This window comes from Microcebus murinus, chromosome 5 (genome assembly GCF_040939455.1).
Source record: "Microcebus murinus isolate Inina chromosome 5, M.murinus_Inina_mat1.0, whole genome shotgun sequence".
In the NCBI taxonomy this organism is placed as follows: Eukaryota; Metazoa; Chordata; class Mammalia; order Primates; family Cheirogaleidae; genus Microcebus; species Microcebus murinus.
Genome location: NC_134108.1, coordinates 60,103,014 through 60,127,680, shown reverse-complemented (window position 1 = coordinate 60,127,680; position 24,667 = coordinate 60,103,014). Strand labels below are relative to the sequence as shown.

General features: G+C 33.9%; 1 protein-coding gene across 2 annotated transcripts in view; it reads left to right on the top strand.

Moving 5' to 3' along the window:
* The first annotated feature begins 2,950 nt into the window (after positions 1-2,950).
* UFL1 (UFM1 specific ligase 1) overlaps positions 2,951-24,667 on the top strand; it is a 31,589-nt gene continuing 9,872 nt past the window's right edge. The window contains exons 1-11 of one of the 2 annotated variants that reach the window (XM_012769444.3): positions 2,951-3,101; positions 4,276-4,421; positions 7,383-7,411; positions 8,108-8,205; positions 8,773-8,887; positions 10,888-11,018; positions 15,510-15,568; positions 17,832-17,978; positions 19,337-19,512; positions 20,924-21,103; positions 22,851-22,971. In XM_012769444.3, coding sequence (XP_012624898.1) covers positions 3,025-3,101; positions 4,276-4,421; positions 7,383-7,411; positions 8,108-8,205; positions 8,773-8,887; positions 10,888-11,018; positions 15,510-15,568; positions 17,832-17,978; positions 19,337-19,512; positions 20,924-21,103; positions 22,851-22,971 — 1,279 coding nt within the window. In that variant the 5' untranslated portion in view covers positions 2,951-3,024. Of the gene's footprint in view, positions 3,102-3,147; positions 3,515-4,275; positions 4,422-7,382; positions 7,412-8,107; positions 8,206-8,772; positions 8,888-10,887; positions 11,019-15,509; positions 15,569-17,831; positions 17,979-19,336; positions 19,513-20,923; positions 21,104-22,850; positions 22,972-24,667 lie in introns of those variants that run through there. The other variant, XM_076003107.1, reaches the window with a different exon arrangement.

Here is a 24,667-nt window from a genome sequence, read left to right as displayed (position 1 = left end):
AAACTCAGACTAAATTCTACCACCAGCTTCTATGATTCTCCAGCTTACAGATCATGGGACTTCTTAGCCTCCATAATCACATGAGCCAATTACTATAAATAAGCACTCTCCCTTTCTATCTCTCTATGTATATGTGTGTGTATATATGTGTGTGTATGTGCATATAAAATCTCCTGTTCTGTTTCTCTAGAGAATCCTGATTAATATGTCTTCTTTACATTCCTACAATCTGACTTCTATGGCAACAATGACAGGGAAAAAATCCCATCTTAAAATTCACAATCTCTCTGCTATAATAGCTAGTGGTCCTGCATTTATTTCATTCTCGTTACTCTGTAGAAATAATGTTAAATATTTCTTCTTTTATACTCTCTTGCTTCTCTGATTACTTTTATCCTTTTCAATGGCCTTTCCACCCCATGAATCATCATATTTTCCTAAGGCATTGATACCTTCTAAATATAGGTTTTCACTACCATTTTTGATGATGAGATTAGAGGAATTCTAAATCTTTAACTACAATAGGATAATATCAGTGATGTAATTAACACTATGCCTTTGTAATTTCCCTATATAACAAATAGTAAATACTGATTTGTTTGATAATACCCATTTGCAGTTGTTTCATATTTTCCTGGTTAAGCTGAGGAAATTACTTCAAATTCTACTGGTTTATTTTCCTAGTGAACAAGAAGAAATGCTGCAAATTTTATTTTTTAAAAAGCTTATCTTGGAGGAACTTTAGAGGATCACATTTGATATCATATCAGTGAAGCCATAAATACACATTGCAGATGTTTAAATATTTTATTACCCTTCATATTTAAAAATGAGTCTGAGAATTGTGTCACAAATCATGCCGTAGTATAGCTGAAGACACCATCGGTCCTTTTCACATCATCTATATATCAAAATTCAACTTAACTTTGTAGGCACAACTGCAGCTTTTAGGACATTTTGTAGAGAATGGAAGCTCTAGTTCCCAAGTCTACACAAAGCTTATTCTTCAAAGGAATCTCCCAATTATTATTAAATAGCCACTTGGGTTTTTTATTAATACCATTATACTAGTCACATACTATATTGCTTAAAGTTCCTCTACTATGTCAGATATTGGCCGCCACGGGAATATCTCCCACTCAGATGCTTATTAGTCATTCAAAATAACTGAAAGCGCAGTTGCAGTATGTGGTTGCTAGGTGGAGATAGTTAGTTCAAGTCACATGACCTCAGAGTCTGAACAATGTGCATCTTTATCAAAGGTCTAGACCGGAGCTGTACAGTAAGATTTTCTGCAAAGATGCAAATGCTTTTCGATACTGTCCCATATGATAGCCCCAAGCCACATGTGACTGTTGAGCACTTGAAACGTACCTAGTGCAGCTGATGGAATAAATTTTCAATTTTATTTAATCTTAATTAATTTAAACTTAGGTTCATATGGCTAATGACTACAATACTGAACAGAGCAGGTCTATTCTCTAGAAAATATAACCATGAATTATTCTTATGGTTTCCTTGTTAGGAATAAATGTAAATGTTAATAACATTAGCATGGTGCTATCATACCAAAGTATAATGCTCCACCAAAACATTTACACTGACTTATTCATATAACAAACATTCATAAAATATAGCAGGTACTATGTACCAGTTGTCATGCTAAATGCTGAGGAGCTTTTAGGAGTTCCTGTAGGAGCTCAGAGATTATTGAGAGATGCAATAAATAACTAAATAAATTACAATATAATTTTACTTGCTATTAGGGTCATCTGAATAAAAAATTGTGGGAACACAGCATATACAATAACTGTAGGAGTTAAAAAGGTGTATTGAATACTTCTATTCATTTCATGGCACACCATGAAAGAATAAGTTGCAAAATAATAGGGAGGGAAAGGGAAGCAAGGAAGTAGACAGGCATTACAGAAAAGACACGGAGTCATCTTTCAAGTTAGCTCTGACTTTCTGGTGTTTCACCTCTTGGTCTAGTGTTAGCTTTTAGGTTGCTCTTGGGTGGCAGTCTTAGTGACAGGTTTTATGACTAAGTTTTCTGCATCTTAAATAAAACTGAGAACTTTAATAGGCAAACACATTTGAGTTACCTAGAATAATATTAATATAATTAGATGGGAAATGAAATGAAATAACCCCCCTTTACCAACACTATCAATATGGTATATGATTAGAAGAAATATTTTTTCAAAAATGAGTTAAGTATAAAAGTAAATGGGAAAGAAAAAAGGTACTCCAGAGTAAATATCTACTCTTCACTGATCTCAATGTGGGGAAGAATAATGTTCCCTTTGCTTTCCCCATGTCATTTGTAGCCATGTACGCTTATTACCTTGTGTTTATATTTCATTATTTCATGGAGGTAATCTTCCCCGTAAGAAAAATAGGAAAGGCTCTAGAACACGTGAAAGGAATTCCACAGCCTTTATAATTCCCGAATTTAGTCATTTTGTAAAAAAGGGGGGAGGTAGTAATTACCTTCAGTAGTGTTCCCCACGAGTCTCCCAAAAAGAACATCGTTCTGGGCCCATGTAAAATTTAGCACGATTCCCTATAGAAAGGGGACTACTCAAAGTTAATAATAGCTAGAGAAGAAAGGATGCTAGTTGCAGGCACAGGTGTATCTTGTCTCCGCCCCCGTCCCCAAAATAACTGGAGAATAGAAAAGTGGTTAATTTGATTATTACCCCGGGGAAACATAAGGCATAATGCAAACAACGATCTGAAGTAAGACTTTACTCAGTCGGCACTTCCTCTCCTTCATCCCGCCTGCAGCCCCTCAGGAGCCCCGGAACCGCCCTCTTAGGCACCCCCACCCCGCTAGCCTCACTAGGGAATGGGCTGCTGCGCGGGTGGGCGGGGCTGCGGCACTTAACCGCGCGTTTGGTATCTGCGTCGGGGGCGGAGTCTCTTGTCCCTCTGCGCTGCCCGTCCAGCCTCTCCTCCCCTCCCGCCGCCTTTGGGCTGACGTGTCTGCAGTTCCTCCGCGTCTCCGCGAGTCGGGCCGAGATGGCGGACGCCTGGGAAGAGATCAGGCGGTTGGCTGCCGATTTCCAGCGGGCTCAGTTCGCCGAGGCCACTCAGAGGTGCCCGACCCGACCCTCCCTTTGCGGAGCCCAGATTAGGCCTTGGGCGGAGACGCCGGGATCCGGGACCTTAGATCCCTGGCCCTTCTCAGTCCCTGTCACCGTTCCCACATCCTCCCTCTGCCCCGAACCTGGATCGCAGTTCCGAGTCCAGGTCTTGGCGGGGAAGCCCGCATCCTGTGACCCCCCCAGAGCCCCCATCCCAGCCCCAGCTTGGTGCTGGCGCTCCCCACCCGGACCATGGCGGTGCTGGTGACTCCAGGCTGTCTTTGTTGAGTGTATTGAGTGTTCCTGTGATCCTTCCTCGTCCACCGGCCACGAAATCACTGTGGCATTTTGTCTGTTATACACTTCCTGACCTAGAATGAGCTTGAAAGGAGAAACTAACCCCGAAATACAGTACTTTGCAAATAGTATGTTGACCCTTTAAAATTTTTTGCCTTTTTGTCTACCATAACAGAACCCCATCTGTCATTTTTAGGCCTTTGGGTCACTGACATTTTTTACAAACCCATTAACCTTAGGCGGGGGTGTGTCTGGAGGACCCTAACTCGACTTTTTAATATTACAGAACATATATATAATATTAATAGAAGCCTTTTTATCCGTTAACTATTCCTTACCTGTTTTATTCCTTTTGGGCTGAAAACAGCAGTCCCTTGAACTGTATTTTGTAGCACTGATGGCAAACTAGGGCACAGTAAGTGCGTGGGTAACTAACAGTAGCTGTTCTGATTTTACTAGGCCAGATCCCCTGCCTGCTTCCAGACTAAGTGTATGAGTGAGGCAATTATGTACTTAATTTAAAAGAAAATTCTGATTAAACTGGAAATTGAAGTAAAAGTAAGGCAGGTTTTTTTTTTTTCCCTACCTAAATAATATGTCCTTAATTTTCTATTCAGATTGGGAACAGGCCTAGAGGAGACACCAAACTTGATATTTGTAATAGAGTGATATATATCAATTAAGTAAATGATTTAAGTGTATGCAAACCTGCTTACTCAAGAGATTTTTAACTTAATATTGTTATACTAATGAAAAATAAAGATTTTGTAAGGTAGAAATTAGTGACTCTTAAACTTTTTAAAAGTCTGTTTTCATAAGTTGTGTCAATTTTATTGAGCACTGGTGTGTCAAGTACAGTTTTAAACTTAACTCTTCTTCTTTCCCTCAGGTTGTCAGAGCGGAACTGCATTGAGATTGTGAATAAATTGATTACTCAGAAACAGCTAGAAGTAGTTCACACACTTGATGGAAAGGAATATATTACTCCAGCCCAAATTAGTAAAGAAATGAGAGATGAGCTACATGTCCGAGGTGGTAGGTGATGCTTTAGTGTTTTTCTATCGGATTTTTGGAAGGAGAAAAGAAATAATAATACCTTAAAACCATAACTAATAAATTATTTGCAGGTTATAAGACATCCTTTTCAATTGTTAATTTGATAATCAGCATTAATACCTTTACTAGGCTTATGTAAACATGATCATATAATTAAATGAACTCAAATATCACTTTACAAAATAGCATTTTTTATCATTTTGAGTTATGTGTACTAAATGTGAATTAATTGTTTTCCCAGTTCATTAATTTATCACATGACTCAGTGAAGGGCACTCCACTGCCTATAAACAGGTAGCAGTTGTGGATAGGGAAGACAGATTTTAAAGGATTATAGATTTTTTTTTTTAATTTTAGTGTATTATAGGGGTACAAGTGTTAAGGTTACATATATTGCCTATGTCCCCCTCCCCCCTTGAGTAAGAGCTTCAAGCATGTCCATCCCCCAAATGTTGCACATTTTACTCATTGAGGTTGTATATATCCCTCCCTTCCTCCCCCCTCCACCCTCCTGACACCCGATAAATGTTACTCCTATATGTCCACTTATATGTTGATCCGTTAATACCAATTTGCTGGTGAGTAAATGTGGTGCTTGTTTTTCCATTCTTGAGATACTTCACTTAGTAGAATGGATTCCAGCTGTATCCAGGAATAGATGAGAGGTGCTATATCACCATTGTTTCTTAAAGCTGAGTAGTATTCCATAGTATACATATACCACATTTTATTAATCCACTCATGAATTGATGGGCACTTGGGTTGTTTCCACAGCCTTGCAGTTGTGAATTTGTGCAGTTTCCACAGCTTTGCAGCGCCTGTGCTGCAGGTGTCTTTTTCATAAAGTGACTTTTGATCTTTTGGGTAGATGCCCAGTAGTGGAATTGCTGGATCAAATGGTAGATCTATTTGTATCATTTTGTGGTGTCTCCATATTGCTTTCCACAGAGGTTGAACTAGTTTGCAGTCCCACCAGCAGTGTAGGAGTGTTCCTCTCTCTCCACATCCACGCCAGCATTTGTTGTTTAGGGACTTTTTGATAAAGGCCATTCTCACTGGAGTTAAGTGATATCTCATTGTGGTTTTGATTTGCATTTCCCTGATGATTAGAGATGTTCAGCATTTTTTCATATGTTTGTTGGCCATTATTCTGTCTTCTTTTGAGAAGTTTCTGTTCATGTCCTTTGCCCATTCTTTGATAGGGTTGTTTGATTTTTTTCTTGCTAATTTTCCTGAGTTCTAAATAGATTCTAGTTATCAGCCCTTTATCAAATGTATAGCTTGCAAAAATTTTCTCCCATTCTGTGGGTTGTCTGTCTGCTCTCTTGACAGTTTCTTTGGCTGTGCAGAAGCTTTTTAATTTGATCAGGTCCCATTTGTTTATTTTTGTTGCTGCTGTGATTGCCTTTGGGGTCTTCTTCATAAATTCTTTGCCTAGGCCAATGTCTAGAAGGGTATTTCCAACATTTTCCTCTAGAATTCTAATAGTTTCACACCTAAGGTTCAAGTCCGTTACCTAACATGAGTTGATTTTTGTGAGAGGTGAAAGGTGTGGGTCTTGTTTCAGTCTTCTGCATGTGGCTATCCAGTTTTTCCAGCACCACTTATTGAATAAGGATTCTTTTTCCCAGTGTATGTTTTTGTCTGCTTTGTCAAAGATTAGTTGGCTATATGAGGATGGTTTTATATCTGGGTTCTCTGTTCTGTTCCACTGGTCAATGTCCCTGTTCTTGTGCCAGTAAAAAGCTGTTTTAATGACTATAGTCTTGTAGTATAGTTTGAAGTCTGGTAAATTGATACCTCCTATTTTGTTTTTATTGCCTAGGATTGAGTTTGCTATACGGGGTCTTCTCTGGTTCCATACGAAGCGTAAAATTATCTTTTCTATATCTGTGAAACCATGCTTTTTAAAAAGTACTTCTTTTAGGCCGGGCGCGGTGGCTCACGCCTGTAATCCTAGCACTTTGGGAGGCCGAGGCGGGCGGATCGCTCAAGGTCAGGAGTTCGAAACCAGCCTGAGCGATACCCCGTCTCTACCAAAAATAGAAAGAAATTAATTGACCAACTAAAAATATATATACAAAAAATTAGCCGGGCATGGTGGCGCATGCCTGTAGTCCTAGCTACTCGGGAGGCTGAGGCAGTAGGATCGCTGAGCCCAGGAGATTGAGGTTGCTGTGAGCCAGGCTGACGCCACGGCATTCACTCTAGCCTGGGCAACAAAGTGAGACTCTGTCTCAAAAAAAAAAAAAAAAAAAAAGTACTTCTTTTAAATATTTGCAAATTAGGTAACTCAATTCAGTATGGTGTTACATCCATTGTATTTTACGAAATACTATTACAAACAAACAAAAAAGTTGTTTTCCTTTGCCTTTTTAAAATTTGAACAAATTTGAACACTTAATTGAATAGAAGCAACTATGAAAGCAACTCTTAATTAGATGTTATCAGAGTATAACTTTGGTGTTTGTCTTATTTTTTTATCTTCCTGCATAGTACTAATAAAGTATGAGCTATACTTTGAAATGCATAACAGATTTTCTTTTGCTGATAGGTAGAAACTTACCTTTCAATTTCAAATAATTGAAAAAAGTTCATCTTAATTTTGTTGTCAGTATCTGTGGTCACAATGGATAAATTCTGAGTTGTGAAGGGAAATGAATACCCTTCATAGATCTAGCCAACTTATGTGTCACTTGATGCTCATAATAAGCCTGATGTGGGGATTTGGGGGAGAACTTTGAAAATAAATTGTTGCCTATGGCTTCAGCCATGAAGACTTACTCAGTTAATGGTTTGTATTTGAAGACTTTAATTATTGTGGCTCTATGTTCTTTGCACAAGGACTTTGTCCAAAATTTAAATCTGTTAGAATTTACAGTTTTGGGTTGTTGTGCATGCACAGGTTATTTAAAATAAATGAATATCTTTTCTTTAAAGGTCGAGTAAACATTGTTGATCTGCAACAGGTAAATTTTAAATTTATAAAACTTTTGTTTTGATTTCTTGATTTTTTTGATACTATAAATTTGTTCAGTGCCTTAAAAAGTATTTACTAATACTGGTATCATATTTTATATGATGTTTGGGAAAAAATAGTTGTATCCTCACTGATACATTAAATCAATTTAATAAGCTCCAATATATTTAAATGATTTAGTAAGTTCTTCTTTCTCAGTTGACTTGCTTATTCTTTATTCCTTTCCAAATAAACACATAGTTATTTTATATAATTATGTGGTTTTTATAATTTGGAAAGAAAAATCATTAGAGTTTCATGTTCACATGTTTTTAGTATGTGGAACAGAGAAATATAAAAAAGAGTAGAAGATATTTTCAAAAAACATAACTGCATGTCATTGCCAAGGTACACTGTATACAAGAAGCTGGCAAGTTTTTTGTGAAATGGTGTTCATTATATGAATATGTAATTTATTGCTTAATATAAAGTTTCCTAGCAAGTGAAAGTATAATTCTTCAGAACTAAAAGTAAATAAGCAATAAGCCTCTAATTTTTTATTTGACCAAGGCTTTTTATAATATTTCCAATCAATTCAAAATTTAAGAATAAGTAATTTCTTAAATAATATAGTTTTAAATGTATAATTTCAAGCTTAAGAAACAATACAAATCTATTGCTAATCGAATTTGTATGTATTTTCCAGGTAATTAATGTGGACCTGACTCATATTGAAAATAGAATTGGTGACATTGTTAAATCAGAAAAGCATGTTCAGTTAGTGCTGGGACAACTGATAGATGAGTAAGTACAAAATTTGGGAGCACTTTGTTGGTTTTTTTTTTAATAGTATTGAAATTTAAGCTAATATGTCCAGTTAGGCATTTCATTTATAAATTGTTTTCTATTTTTCTTGTTTATTTTTTTTAATTTTTAGAACTCTTACAGTGCTTATTTTCATTATAAGGATTATTCTACTTAAAAAGAAAGTGCTTAATTGTGTGGAATACTTGGAAAAAATATAAACTTTGAATTTTTTCCCTATTAAAGCAATAGAAAACATTAACTTTTCTATATGATCTTAATTCTGCAAGCACATTTGTTCCAAAAATATTAATGAAAAATTAATACAGCATTTTCATTGGGATGTTTAAAAAAAATCCCAATATTTATCATTTGATTAACCTTTAACTTAACTACATTGGTGAGAAAAAAATAATTTTTAGAATATGAGTAATGGTGTTTACTTACACATACGCTATTTATTACTTTTAGGGCAGACCTTATTTCAACAGTAATTAAGCATAAAAGATGGAGAAAAAACATTATTCCTGATGTTTTTTTTCATTCTTTTCTTTTTTTCACTATTAGGAACTATTTGGATCGGTTAGCAGAAGAAGTAAATGATAAATTGCAAGAAAGTGGTCAGGTAACCATATCAGAACTGTGTAAAACCTATGACCTTCCTGGAAACTTTCTGACACAGGTATTTTTTTCTTAATAGTATCATTTGTCTTTTTAACAAGGAATTTTAAAAGAAGAAAAAAAACTAGACTTTTTAACCATCAATTGATTTATTGCAGGTGTCTGACTTGATATATGTTGTAGCATTATATTTTGGGGTACTTCCTGTATACTGATGGTTCTGGTTCTGAGGAGACTGTTCAAAAATGATTATTTTCCTGAACTGAGAGACATTCTAAAACCAATTAACAGACTAAGCTCTAGGGTTGTCTTGATGCAATAGCAACTATACCATAGTTTATACATTAATTTATTTAATGCTTTTTATTTTAGTTGTATAGAAACTAACCTGGATATCTACAGTTCTGATTGCTCAGTTATATTTTAAGAAATAACTGATGAAAATTATAATTTAGAAGGAATACTGCTGTCTTCTTGTGGGTAAAGGTCAGGGATGCTGTTAAATATCCTCAATGCACAGGACATCCCCTTCAACAACGAATTTTCTTGCCCAAAATGTTAGTAATGCCAACATCTTTTGATGGAATCTTTTTTCCCATCTTTAAACTATTAATATGATAGGGAGAAGAGCCAAGGAATCTCACATATTCTATTAACTTTAGATACTTGTGTCAATACTCAAATATCTCGATTTACTGTGTAATAACAATGCTGCCTGAAAATAGAGGCTATTTTCTTGTTTTATTATTTTTTTTAAGCAGTTTGACATTTTAGAATCATAGAGATCCGTTTGGTACACTGGAAAGGGCATAAGTTTTAGAGTTTAACAGACCTTGATCTAAATCCTGTCTATACAACTTATTTATTTGACATTAGGAAAATTATTTTATCTCTTTGTGCTTCAAGTTGCATATCTGTAAAATGTATGTCTTTGCCATAGGCTTCAATGAGATATATCTCGTGAAATGTCTGACATAATGGAGGCACTCAATAAATGACAGTTTTGTTTTTTATTTAACTGAAACAAGGGAAAAACCAAATCTCTTTTAAGGTATATATCACTTTAAGAAAATCCAGCTTACAAAACTTACCAAACCGTAATTGTAGGAGATTAATTTATAATATAAGAAGATTAATTTAATACCATTTATCGTTATAGATTTGTTTTATATAGCTGAAATTTCGGAGCCAATTTTATATGAACAAATACTTTCTAATCACAGGTCAAAAATATATTTTTAAAAATGCTTTTTAAAAGTATCAGGTTCACATCCAAATGATTTCTTATAAAACTATGTTTCTGAATACATTGTGAAAACATAGTTTCTTAATATTTTTCAGTTCTAGTTTTTCTGAATATCACAGGCAGTATTCTAAAAGTTCATTAAATTGTTTGAAAAACATATTTCTAGATCATAAAAGTATCAGCTGAGCTGACTTAAGTAGATTTAACTTATCTTGGGATGTAAAATATGTTCAGATTTATTTCAGATGTGCCTGTCCCCAGTCATAGTATAACTATGGAGGAATACTCTCAAGTTTGAAAGCAGGTTGCCAAGAAACCAGATCATCTGCCTTTCTAGATCATCTGGACAGAGATAACTTATTAATATATGCATCAGAGAAGATAACTTTTCAGGTCTTAGGTTTCACTAGGTTGTAGAATCTTTAAAAAACATTTGTTCCTGTCTGTTAGTCTTAGATGCTCCAGATAAGGTCTTCTTCAAAATCCATGTATATGTCTTAGTTATCCATGTGTTAGAAGCTGCCTATATCTAGAATATTGGTTAATCACTTTTATTTTACAGTAGAAATAGCTTTTATTAGCAAGGGCTAATATGATAGCTAAGCCTTTTAACATACCAACAATTTGACTGATTTCTTGGCTCTGTTATGATATAATGAAGTTTTCTAGGTACTGAATCTTCACTTTAGTTTATATGTCTTGTTGAAATTTCTGAATCACATAATTGATACCTCAGCATACAGCATGACTTCAATATGACTATGCAAATATATATATTATTTTTCCCTTTCAAATTAATAAAAATTTACCCCCAGGCACTAACTCATAGACTTGGTAGAATTATCAATGGACATATTGATCTTGATAACAGAGGAGTGATTTTCACTGAAGCTTTTGTGGCTCGACATAAAGCACGCATTCGTGGACTGTTCAGTGCTATTACCCGGTAAGCATGTTTTAAAGCATATATGTTTGTAAATATGTTGATCATGATTTGCATTTTTTTCCTAGCAGCTGAATTATTTTAACAAAATCTCATTTAGGATCCCAGTGTATTAAACAGATAAAAGGGGAGTTTATGTGAAATAGGAGTGGGGATTTCAGAGTCCTAGAATGCAGCCTACCTTTCTCCAACCCACATCTCCTTCCTCTCCCTGTCTTTACCACCCTCAGTACCCCAGATACACTTCTGCCGTATGCACTTTAAACACTGCTGCCCAGATAAGTTTATTGAAGTCATACTGTAATCATAGAAAGAAGATTCAGTTTAAAGTAAGAAGAATGTGAGTCATAGCTTTATCACATAGTAAGCACGTGACCTTGAGCAGATAAGTCAGTCACCTAACTTTTTTGGGCCTCAGAGGGGCTAGATGATTTTAGGATCCTTTTTACCATATAGCATCTATAATTCCAGTAAATAACAGTGTTACTTTCAAAATCATTAACTTTTCAAAATAAGAATTTCTGAAATGTTTTGGTCTGTGTGACTCCAGTATAGAATTCAGAAAAACCTACATTCTCTATTATCTTCTCTCCCCTGTGTCATCACAGTGTCATCACATCTCAGTAGCTTTGTGTCCCACCAGCTTTTAAATACGTCCAGATTTCTCCCATTGCAAAACAAATCTCTGAGCCCCATATTCCACTCCATCTACTCTCCTGTTTGTTCTTTTTTTTAAAGTGAACCTTCTCAAGAGTTGATGTTTATATTTACTGTCTCAATTTTCTTACCTCTGTCACTTCTTAACGTACCTATCCAGCTTCTATTACATATATATATAGCACTAATGTCTCAATATCATTAAATATGATGGATACTTTCTATCCTTATTTGACTTGACTTTGTAGCAGCATTTGACTCCAGTTACATCTTCCTTCTTAAAATATTCTCTTTTTTAAAAAAAATAATACTTTACTGATTTCTTTTTATCTCTTTTAGCTGCATCTTCTAAGTCACCTTTTCTGACTCTTTCTCCTTTCCTTGGCCTTTAAAGTTTTGTTTCAGGCTCAATGTTACCTATACAGCATCTACAGCATCCCTATTGAAATGTTTTCTAAGTGCTTCAAATTCAATATATTTAAAATGACTGGTACTTGAGGACATTAGGAAATTACTATTAATTTGTTGGATGTTAAAATGACATCAGAGCTATTTACAAGAATGTCCTTATACTGAAGATATACATACACACATGTATATACACCTGTATATATCTGTATTTCTGTATCTTTAACTATGTATATCAAAAAGCATGAGTTTATACTGATACCTCCAATTCTAGTCCAATACCATAAGTTTCGTTTTGTTACTTATTTGATTAAGTAAATGTGACTGGTTTCCCATTGCTGCTGCAGCTTCTTTTCCCATATGGATACTCTCCTTACCCCACATAGGCTCTGGCAGCCTGTGCCCGGTCACCATCCTAACACAAGAAACTGGTGGTGGTTTCTGGGGAGAGGAACTGTGTAGCTGAGTGATAGAAATGGAGGAAGATTCAGTTTTGCAACTTTTTTGTACCCTTTGCATTTATTACTTTGTCATAAAGTAAACTAAAAATATATTTTCCTACTAACAAATATTTACCATTTTCTTTGACTAATTATTGTGGTGATTATAATTTTCATCAAAATTAACAATGTTTTTCTCATTCTTAGTAGCCCTGAGTTTCTCAATAGGGAAATACTATCAAACCATGAAAGGAGAAGATGTTGCTAGCTATGTGGCTTCCAGACAGTTCCATTTAATGTACCATCGCTTCATGTTTGCCTCTTAAAAATAAGGAACTACCCCACTTTTCTGGATTAACTTCAAAAATATCACCTGCATCTCTGATTTTAGAAGTTTATATTTATTATTGTTAGACATTGCTAGAACAAAGAGCAAAAGCAATTAGTGAGAAGAACTACCTTGTATTCCAAATTAAAATAAAAATCCAGCTAAAGATCATCATACCAAAAAGAGCTAGAAATTTCGTACAACTCAATTCAACATTTATTGAGCACCTACAATAAGTTATGTACCCTAAAATTTTAGTCCTTAAAGGAGTCCTCTATATTTTTGTAAGGATGTGTTCAGGTAGAAGGGAACAGAAAACACAAAGAATAAAGCATGAGAAGATTGTAATAATTATTAGGTAAACAGAGGAGAGCAAAATTCACAGAGCACCTGGATCTTACTGGTTTGAAGGTTTGCTGTGGTTTAGAGGTGATTTGTACCCACCAAAACTCATGATGAAATTTGATCCTCAATGTTTGGGGAGTCAGGCCTAGTGGAAGGTATTTGGGTCATAGAGGCAGATCCCTCAGTAATAGATTAATGCCTTCTTACCAGAGTGAGTTCTCACTCTAATGGAAATGAATTCCTCAGAGAGAGAAAGAGAAAAAGCAAGCAGATTATTACAAAGAGTCTGGCTTCCTTGGTTTCCCCCCCTTGCTTCCTGTCTTGCCATGTGATCTCTTTGCATATGCCCACTTCCTTTCTGCTTTCTGCCATGAGTTGAAGTAGCATGAGACCCTCACCAGATGTAGCTGCCCAATCTTGAGCTTTCCAGCCACCCGAATCATGAGCCAAATAAACCTCTTTTCTTTATAAATTACTCAGCCTCAGGTATTGTTAGAGCAGCACTAAAAGGACTAAGGCAAGGTTCTAGATAATTTAGCTGACAATTTTGGATAAAATAATTTAATAAACAAATTGATCTACATAAGAATTTGATAAAACTAATAATTTAGTCAAAATTCCCCAAACACAGGGGTTTTAAATACTCATTTCAACTTTAGACAACTGTTTCTGCTTTCCCAAACTTGTTGTAGAAAGAATTTGTCTCATCCTAAATAATCAACAATAGAGGATTAAAAAGTTGAAATTACTTGAAAGTCTTTTAATTGTATTCATAAAAAGTAAAAACAGACTAACCTTAACTAGAGAGACCAGGCATACTGGCTTAAAATGAAGAGGAAAAAAAATTGTGGTCAGAATAAGTCTGTATCCTTTTATCCTTCATTTTTTAAAAAATAGGTAGTTATTATAAAAGAAATATACACTTATATATCTACCCAAAGGAATCTACCCAAAAGAAATGGAAACATATATTCACACAAAGACAAGAACATGAATATTCATAGGAGCGTTATTCATAATAGCCCCAAATTGGAAACATTAGAAATGTCAGCTGATGAGTGTGTAAATAAAATGTGATATATCTATACAATAGAATGCCATTACGCAATAAGAAGGAATGAACTACTGATGCATTCTTCATCATGCATGAACCTCAAAAACATTCTAAGTGGCCGGGCGCGGTGGCTCACGCCTGTAATCCTAGCTCTCTGGGAGGCCGAGGCGGGCGGATTGCTCCAGGTCAGGAGTTCGAAACCAGCCTGAGCAAGAGCGAAACCCCGTCTCTACTATAAATAGAAAGAAATTAATTGGCCAGCTAATATATATACAAAAAATTAGCCGGGCATGGTGGCGAATGCCTGTAGTCCCAGCTACTTGGGAGGCTGAGGCAGGAGGATTGCTTGAGCCAGGAGTTTGAGGTTGCTGTGAGCTAGGCTGACGCCACGGCACTCACTCTAGCCTGGGCAACAAAGTGAGACTCTGTCTCAAAAAAAAAAAAAAAAACAAAACATTCTAAGTGAAAGAAGACAGAAAGGAGACCACATGTTGATTCTGTGTATTAAATGTCAAGGAAGGCAAATTTATAGAGGCAGAAAACAGATTGTTGATCTTCTAGGAGTTGCAACAGGAATTAGCTATAAATAGCTATCAAGGAACTTTGTGGGCAGTGGAAATGTTCTAAATTATACAGTGTGATGATTGTACAACTCTATAAATTCATTAAAACCATTGAATTGTATACTTACAGTTGGGTAGATTTCATGTTACATAATTTATATCTTTTTAAAAGCTGCCTAATTAAAAGAAATACATAGTCATTATAGAAAATACCTGGTAAGCAAAACAAAGGGGGCATTTTAAATGGATCCCTCCCAATCAGTCACCCTAATCTAGGAGTATATCATTCTAAATTCTTTTCAGTGCACATAGGATCTTATTTGTCTTCAAAAATGGAATCATATAATATTCCCATCTTAAGGAAAGACCCTCCCAGATAGAAATAACAGAATGAAGGAAACAAATATATAGTAAAGGACAAGGAAAATAAATAATCAAGTATCACAGAAATCTGAGGTGAAATTTGGTGGAATGGAAATGTAAAGTGATCCTGGAAGGGAAGACAGATTGATTTCTCTGGTATTTCAGTAGCATAATTCTGATTAAGAATTTAAGTTTGGTATACTTTTGGGCATTTTTTCTTTTAAATTAACTGGTATTTTTCATAAACTCTATCCTAGTTATTTTATTAATTCATAAATCTGTGTAACTAATGAGTCAAAAATTTTCTCATTTTTGTTGTTTTAACTTTCTGTAAAGGCCTACAGCAGTGAATTCTTTGATTTCAAAATATGGATTTCAGGAGCAGCTTCTTTATTGTAAGTTTGATTTAAATTAGATTCATTTAATTAGCTGCTGAATAGATTAATAATGTAAAACTTAATGTTTTTTCCTCTTTTAATATTAAAACTTAATATAACTAAAATATTCCTTGTTTGAAAAAGTTTCTATATGTCAATTTTCATATATGTATCTATCTGTTACACCCAGCAAATATTTAGTATTGGTTAGCCCTAGAGGAGTAGAATGGGAAAAAAAAGTATGTATATACAATGAAAACACACACACACACATACACACATGTATATACTGTTATACATACAGAAAGAAATTTAAAATTGTAGGATTAAGAATAATTTTTACGGTTTTTTTTGCTTTATTTTCTAATTTGAAAGTAAATAGTATTTCACTAACAAAATTTTTACAAAGTTTATAGTGATAAAAATATATTCTTTTTTTTTTTTTTTTTTTTGAGACAGAGTCTCGCTTTCTTGCCTAGGCTAGAGTGAGTGCCATGGCGTCAGCCTAGCTCACAGCAACCTCAAACTCTTGGGCTCAAGCAATCCTCCTGCCTCAGCCTCCCGAGTAGCTGGGACTACAGGCACGAGCCACCATGCCCGGCTGATTTTTATATTATATATATTAGTTGGCCAATTAGTTTCTTTCTATTTTTATGGTAGAGACGGGGTCTCGCTCAGGCTGGTTTTGAACTCCTGACCTTGAGCAATCCGCCCGCCTCGGCTTCCCAGAGTGCTAGGATTACAGGCGTGAGCCACCGCGCCCGGCCATAAAAATATATTCTTAGCAGTCAAACAACATAATGTTATCTCCAAAATAACCTTGGTTCATTGTCTATTTTCTTTATGTATTTCTGAAGCTCTTATGAGGTTTTGAGGAGTTTTTTTATGCTTTCCTAGAATAATTTTTCAAAAGCAATGACTTAATCTTTCAACTCACATATTCTGTGCAAATGTAAGAACTAAAATGAAGAATGGAAAAGAAATTTAAATATAGAACCAAAAATTTTCATTCACTGAATTTTTAAAAAAACAACTTTAAACTTAAAATTTTTGTTTAAGACAGATTTAAAATTAAACTGAGTTTTTTTGGAATCTGCATAATTGGGGGTGGGTGTGATTATAATGTAAAGTTCCTTAAGTAATAATTGATACCTTCACAACTTCGGCTGGAATTTAGGAAGGATTTGTGTAGTACAGTCATACTCAGTTGAGAATCATGTATTATAGTCTGTTAAGGACTTTTCTGTTGTATTTTTATTTACTCAGCATTGAAATTCTGAAATTCATACATAAACTAATTTTTATTTCTGCTAAAGACTAATTTTTATTAACCTTTCTTTGTGCCAGGCAGCTTTTAAATGTGCTTACCTCTTAAAACAATAAAAATTTAGTTAAATTGTATAATTTAAATAAAAAGCATAAATTTGATATTAATGGCAGCACTATTCACTTTTTAAACTAGCATCAGTCTGATGATGATGATGGTAGTGGTGGTGATAGTCATGATATTAATATTTGGTTAATATATGTTGGGTGTTTATTATATGCCAGTTACTTTTCTAAGCACTTTACTTGAATCCAACAACCCTATGAGATAGGCATTGTTATTATTCCCATTTCACAGATAAGAAAATGAAGGGATAAGGAAATGTACTTGCCCAGTGTTTCCTAACTAGTAGGTACCAATTGAGATTTAAACTTAAGCAGTCTGGCTCCAAAATTCATCCTCTTAACCACGGCATTTTACTTCTCTTGTAGGTAGGGTTGAAATAAGTTGCTTCAGTTTAAACAATGAAAATGCAATAACTTATAAAAATGTTAATAGTTTTATTTCACACCACTGATTCTAATATGGTCCAGGTGTCTTGATTTTTCTAAATATTAGAAAATTGAACTTGTTAATACTATTGATTGCATATTATCTATTCTCAAGGTGTTTTATCATCTACTTTTAAACAAACCATAAGATAAATTAATGGCATGCTGGATTTTTTTTTCCAAAATTACCAAACTGAAAAATTCAGTTTGTTAATGTTAACTAGTTTGAGATACAAGTTCAGCACCTTCAGCTGGTTGCCAAATTTCCCTGAATTTATGTCCTGAGTATTCTCATAAATGGTAGGAAAGTGGTATATAAAATATACCTCCATTTATCCTTTTTAAACTTTAAATTGGTTTTTAACAAGATAAGAATAGGCAAATTATGAAATAATAAAGTATTTTACTTTTTAAGATTTGTATCTGCTCTGATTTATTTGTATTTGTATGGGTTTGTTTTAAGCTGTACTTGAGGAACTTGTTAATAGTGGACGCTTACGAGGCACTGTGGTTGGTGGGAGACAGGATAAAGCAGTGTTTGTCCCCGAAATCTACTCCAGGACACAGAGTACTTGGGTGGATTCCTTTTTCAGACAGAATGGCTACCTAGGTAACTATTTTTTTCTCTTGAAACTAAAATTTCTTTCTAATACTAAACACAGTCTTAAAAAGTATTGTACTAACTCTGGAGTCCATGTGTACTTTCCTGTTGTTGATCAGAATATTATAATGGTTCTCTTTGAGTATAAAAGTAATCACACTGCAGGTTTTTGTGGGTCTTAGAACTGAGTTTAATTCCATAGTTACTGAACAATTATAATGTAGAAAGACCAAAATCTGTCATTTTTACCAATCTTCCAGTTATATTAAGATGATACTACTACATTTCAAGTATTTTTAATTTATAAAAGTAATTGCATTTATTATTATATCTTGTATTTTATGAGGTTGCCGAGTTTTTCAGATACATCATCTTAGAAATATTTTGTTTGCTATCAGCTTTACAGTGTTTATTTCTATTAGTTATCTAGTACTTCAGAAATGTTGAAGTTATTCTTAATTCTGATTGTGAATTTCTACTGTCCTTTGAATAAAGTAGATTGACTGAATTCAGTTATTAAAACAATTAGCAAACATATATATATATATAGCTCAGTTATGTGTGTGTGTATATATATATATATATGTATATAGCTCACTTAGTTTGAGTAATTTTATAACCTAAGTTAAACCATTAAAAGATTACTTAGTAATAATCCTGTAAATTATTGTTAAATAATTTAAATCTATACTAAGATATTGGGTTTTGCTTTGTTTTCTTGACTTTCTATGATGTACTTTTCAGTTTCTTCAACCATAGGCTTGGATTAGAAATTTGTTATAACTAGTTTTCTTAAGTATAATTATTTGGTATAGGGGTAGGGGAGTTAGGAAGATTTCTTCAATAACTATATTGGCTATAAATTTAAGTCTTTATTTTTTACTTTTGCTTTACACTCTAAAAATCTTTTTCTAGTTTAAAGTAGACTGGAGAATAACTTTGTTCTATGTTGTCTGATGAAACATTTTAAAAAATAAATTTCATTCTTTTAATTAACTATAATCAAAATAAATTCCAGGTTTTGCTTCTTGAACCATTACCTTCTCCTTTATCCCCATTTCTGATTATATTACTCTGTAGTCCTCATGTTTTCCCTTTGGCCCTTCCATTGGAGAAGGAATGACACAACTGATATTGAGGAAGTACTTGAACCAATTTTTCTATAAATATCTTTAGTAATAAAAATTTGGAAAGGTAAGATAACCAGGAAATAGGCTGGGATACATTTCTATGCTTTATTCCTAAAAAATATTACAGTACAGTGTGTTTATAATCAAATAGGTTTTGGTAGAACATAAGTTTTTCTAAGATTTCTAAAAGGTGTGAATGATTGGCAATTCTAATCCAACTTTTTGATGTATTTCTAGAATTTGATTCTTTGTCCAGACTTGGAATCCCAGATGCTGTAAGCTACATAAAGAAGAGATTTAAGACTACACAACTCTTGTTTTTGAAAGCAGCTTGTGTGGGTCAAGGACTTGTAGATCAGGTGGAAGCATCAGTAGAGGAAGCCATCAGCTCTGGAACATGGGTTGATATTGCAGTATGTTTTATCATTTTCTTCTCAACTTTTCTTTAAACCAGCGACCATTGATATATTACTAATATAAGGCCATTTAAACGATTAGGATACGAAAAGGCAATGTTTGCTTTAGAAATTCCAGCAGTCATTGTTATAATAAAAATCTTTATTTTATGCATAAAATCTTTCTGGCTTTTGAAGTACAGTGACCTTGTACATGTGGATAGTCAACATCAAGAATTCTATAAAGCTCAAATAAGCAAACAATATAACACCCATATCAATCCTGATACAGAAACTGATGAGACTTCTCACTGTCTTGTATTTACAGCTGTACTGGCATCAGGCATTGGATAGCATTTGTTTTTATCCCTTATCCTTTAATCTGTGCTAATGTATTAACACAAGCTGCTTTGGCACTGATAGTGTTTTACTTCAGTGTTCAGTGTTGACCTGCCCTTCATTATGCCAAAGAGATAAATTGTAGGTAAAGAAAAATAAACAAGAGGACAATCCATTATTTTCTAGTCAGGGCTCAAATGCTCTTTATAAAGCAGAAAATTCCCCAAGTTCCCAAAGATTCCAGATTTAAGTGTTTTTAATTCATTTACAAATTTTATTAAATACTTTCTTTGTGCACCATTCTACTTGCTGGGGAATGTGGCAGCTAGACAAGTTTCCTGCACTCAAGAAGGGCACTTTCACTGTGGAGAGATAGATTGTGAAAATAAGGTAATTGCAGATTAGAAAGAGCTAAGACAAAATAGATTTTGAAGCTAAAGTTATCAGGGCATGCTGGTGGATTGTTTGAGGGTTTGTGAGAGAGAGGAATTGAGTGTGCCCTGTAGGTTAAAGATGGCTATTAGGCATACAAGTGGGGAAAGTAGGTAACAGGATATATTATTTGAGAGCTCAGAGTGGTAATGAAATAAGAAATACAGGCCGGGCGCGGTGGCTCACGCCTGTAATCCTAGCACTCTGGGAGGCTGAGGCGGGCGGATTGCTCAAGGTCAGGAGTTCAAAACCAGCCTGAGCGAGACCCCGTCTCTACCATAAAAATAGAAAGAAATTAATTGGCCAACTAATATATATATATATAAAAATCAGCCGGGCATGGTGGCGAATGCCTGTAGTCCCAGCTACTCGGGAGGCTGAGGCAGGAGGATCCCTTGAGCCCAGGAGTTTGAGGTTGCTGTGAGCTAGGCTGACGCCACGGCACTCACTCTAGCCTAGGCAACAAAGCGAGACTCTGTCTCAAAAAAAAAATAAAAAAAAAAAAAAGAAATACAATTTGGGAAGTTAGCATAAATATGGTTCCAAAAGCCACTGGACAGAATGAGATCACTTAGGGAAAGCATATATGTACACAACAAATGATTTATCTGTATTACATTGTATTTATACTTCATTTTCATTTTGTTTGTAATTCTAGCCTTTGCTGCCCAGTTGTTTATCAGTTGAAGATGCTACCATATTGCTTCAGCAGGTGATGAGAGCGTTCAGCAAGCAGCCTTCAGCTGTAGTCTTTAGTGACACTGTTGTAGTCAGTGAAAAATTTATAAATGACTGTACAGAACTCTTCAATGAACTGATGCACCAGAAAGCTGAAAAGGTATGCCAGATTTCCTTTTGTCTGCTAATTTTAGCAGTATTCTCACATTAGAATCATCTGATATCTTTTGGAAAATGGGGTAAGCAGTCTACCCAAAAATGAACATTTTGTATCACATATCATCTTCCTTTAATGTATCATTCCTTTTTTGTTTCCTCTCTCAGATTTGTTTTTTCTCTTATTCCCATCAGAACATATAAATTAGAACTTGGGAAACTGATTTTATAAATTGAAATCACATAAATGAAATCATTCACTTCACAGTCAAGGTGCCTGAGGGTATTGGTCCAACTGTAAAACATTAGAATGTATACAAACATCATTGTATGAATGTATAATATGAATACATGTATGGTATGAATAAATACACAGTTTATTTTTCAATCGGAATACATTATATTTACTAAATCTAGCAGAGCCTCACTAGTTTTACCTTTTTGGGGTACACAAACATGATAACTTGCTGAGAAAGGAAATTGTGTTCCCCCTCACAGTTGATTAGTTAGTTCCTTAGAGAAACTGCTATCGAAGTATTTTGAAATAGAGGTGAAACTAGGTCTGCTTTAATGACTATTCTGTTCATGTTTCTAGTTAGTAGTACCATCTCCTTATAAAGCCTGCTCTCGAATAGGTAAAATAAGTCTGTTTTTCTTAGTTAAACTATTAATAAATACATGAGAGCTTATTAAATATGTAAATAATTTGTATTTAGCTATACTCCTTTTAAGCTCTTCAGTAGTCTAAAAATTAGAACTTGGGAAACTGGGAAGCAGAAAAAATGAGATAATTTTCTGCATTTAGCCTGATAAGCTGCAGAGGAGATTAAAAAGTATATAGGTTTGATACCAGTAAACCTGAGTTTAAACATGCTTACTCTCTGTGCCACTTTAGACAGACAAACCTCCATTTTCCTTATCTTAAAAGAAAGGATGATGATATCTACTCTGGAAAAGATGAATATAAACAAATAATGGATGTATATAAAATGTCTGGTACACGTTAACTAGTTACTAAATGACTATTTGTATTAGTGGTCTTTTGCAAAAGTAAAATTTAACATAGTCATTACTTTTTTCCTTGGGCTGTAACCTTCTAACCACAAAAATAAGTTCAGAAAAAGATGATTCTATTACTTGAATTACCAACATTCTAAGCATTTTTCTTGAGAAAATCAAAAAGGAAATAGCACTTTTACCATAAAAATGTACTTTTATCACTAGAGATAGTAGGACCCTTTCCCATGAGAAAGAACCTATAACTGAATTTAGAAGTAGTTCATTATTGTTAACATAAACTTTTAAGAAACAAAGATCATCAAGAATAGGTCCAGGGAAAAAAAATTGTTTATGCAACTTACATATGGTCATTTGGGTGAGCAATGAAGATTCTTTATCTTTCCAGTAACCTCAAGTATCCAGGTGGCATTGCACTTGGAAATCTCAAAAAGAGAACATTCAGCAGTGATAAAACTGGTCAATAACAGCTGAAGAGGATTGCATCTTATACTGTGTGATAAGTTATTCAGTGACCAGATAGGATTTCTCATTACCTAGAGAAAAGCCAAGAACAGCAAAGAAAATGATTTTTGACAAGGAAAAACATCCTTAGAGTGGCCGCTCTGGGGCAAAGCTCTATAGTCCTTAACAATCAAACCAAACAGGAATAATTAGTATATAAACAACTTTTATTGTATGCTTTTTGAAATGCTATATATTTTTCCTAACAGAAAAAGCATGTTTTATTTCAGGAAATGAAAACTAATCCTGTGCATTTAATCACTGAAGAAGATCTGAAACAAGTCTCCATTTTAGAAAGCATTAGTACAAGTAAAAAGGATAAAAAAGATGAGCGAAGAAGGAAAGCAACAGGTAACAAATTAACAAGAAATGTTTAAAGATGAGTTTTGCATTTGTTACATTTATTAGGCCCTTTGAAAGGTCTTTGATTTGATTGATTCTCCTTTAATTTTAACTGCTACTATCAACCAAATCTTTTGCTAATGAATTAAATTTTAATTATGAAAATGGAAATATTGGTAATTATTCTATGTTTTCTTTTGTGAAAACTAACTTTTATTTCATGCTATTTCATGATCATGCTCATCTCCTGTTTTTCTCAGTCCAGTAGTCTTTTTATTAACAGATTCTCAAACTTGCCTAGTTTGTGTTTACCCCAGAACCTTTACACAGGTTCCTTCTTTTGATTCTGAGCTCGCCTTCAAATGTCACTTCCTTACAGAGATTTCTATAACCCCTCGGAATAGTAGCCACAGCCAGTCTCTATCATTTTATCTTGCCAGTTTTTTTGTTACATTACTTTATTATTGTAATGTATTTTATTGTAGAAGAACCTTGTTCATCTCATTTATTGTACTCCTAGTACCTACCTAGAATGCTACTTTTGTTGTATTTTAGGTGTTCTATATATATTTACTGAATGAATTTCCCAATAAGATATTATTTTTTTAATTTATTTTATTATGTAAATTCACTGGAAATTATTGTAATATCACTGGTATACTCATAACTTGCATTGGAAAAGCATCTATTTCCAATACTTTTTATAGTAGGAACAGTGTTATCAGTGCTTTATCAGGGTTAAAGAAATTTAATATATTCACCATATTTCATTAATAAATACAGCTACATTGAACATATATATAAAAACTTAATTTTTGCTATGGGAATTTACTTTTATTAAGATAGTTTAAGATAGTTTCTTTCCTCTTCTAAAATCTTTTTCTGAAAAACCTATCAGTGGTATTTTGAAACTGTTTTCTATTCTTCTAGGAAAACTATAGTAAATTATTCCAGTAAATCAGAGTAATAGTCACAGCCATGCATATTTTATCATATTATTTGAAGCTATAATTATAAATTTGCCTTAATCAATTGGTTTCTTATGTCAGTATAAGTAGTCTGTTTTATTTCTTGTTAAAAGTTAAAGGTCTTCTGATATTTTGTTCTCAGTGATAACTGCTATTTTATTGAAATAGCTTGATTACAGTATGTGGAATCATGTCAAGCATGAATGTCCTCCCTGTACAAAACTTACTACCAGATGTATGAAGGACATTCACTTTAGACTTGTGCTTTCTAAAATAGTATTTTTCCATCATAAAATCAAGAGAAAAAGAAATTAATAGAAGCTTTAATTCTAGGATATGATGAAATCTAAGGGTCATCTACTTAGAATTTAGAAAAAGATCTTTAATTTATATAAACTACTTTATTGGGAAAAAATAGTCTTTTATGAAGAAATATAGTTGCAGTATTTTTCAGTGTTTAAAACCCATTATAAGTGTTCTATTTTGTAGAATAAATATTTTAAATACCTCTATATTTTTTACTTTTATTTACAATTTGAGTTTGTTCATAATTTGTATTTTTTAGTCTATATTTAGCCAATAGTTGATTGATAATGACTTTTTTTACTTAACCAATTTAATATTCATGGTTAACATTATTGAGCCTTTGTTAAATTTCAAGCATTGCTGTAACCCCCAAAATACAAACATTATTGAGACATGCTCCTTGCTCTCAAGATGTCTGTAATCTGATTGGG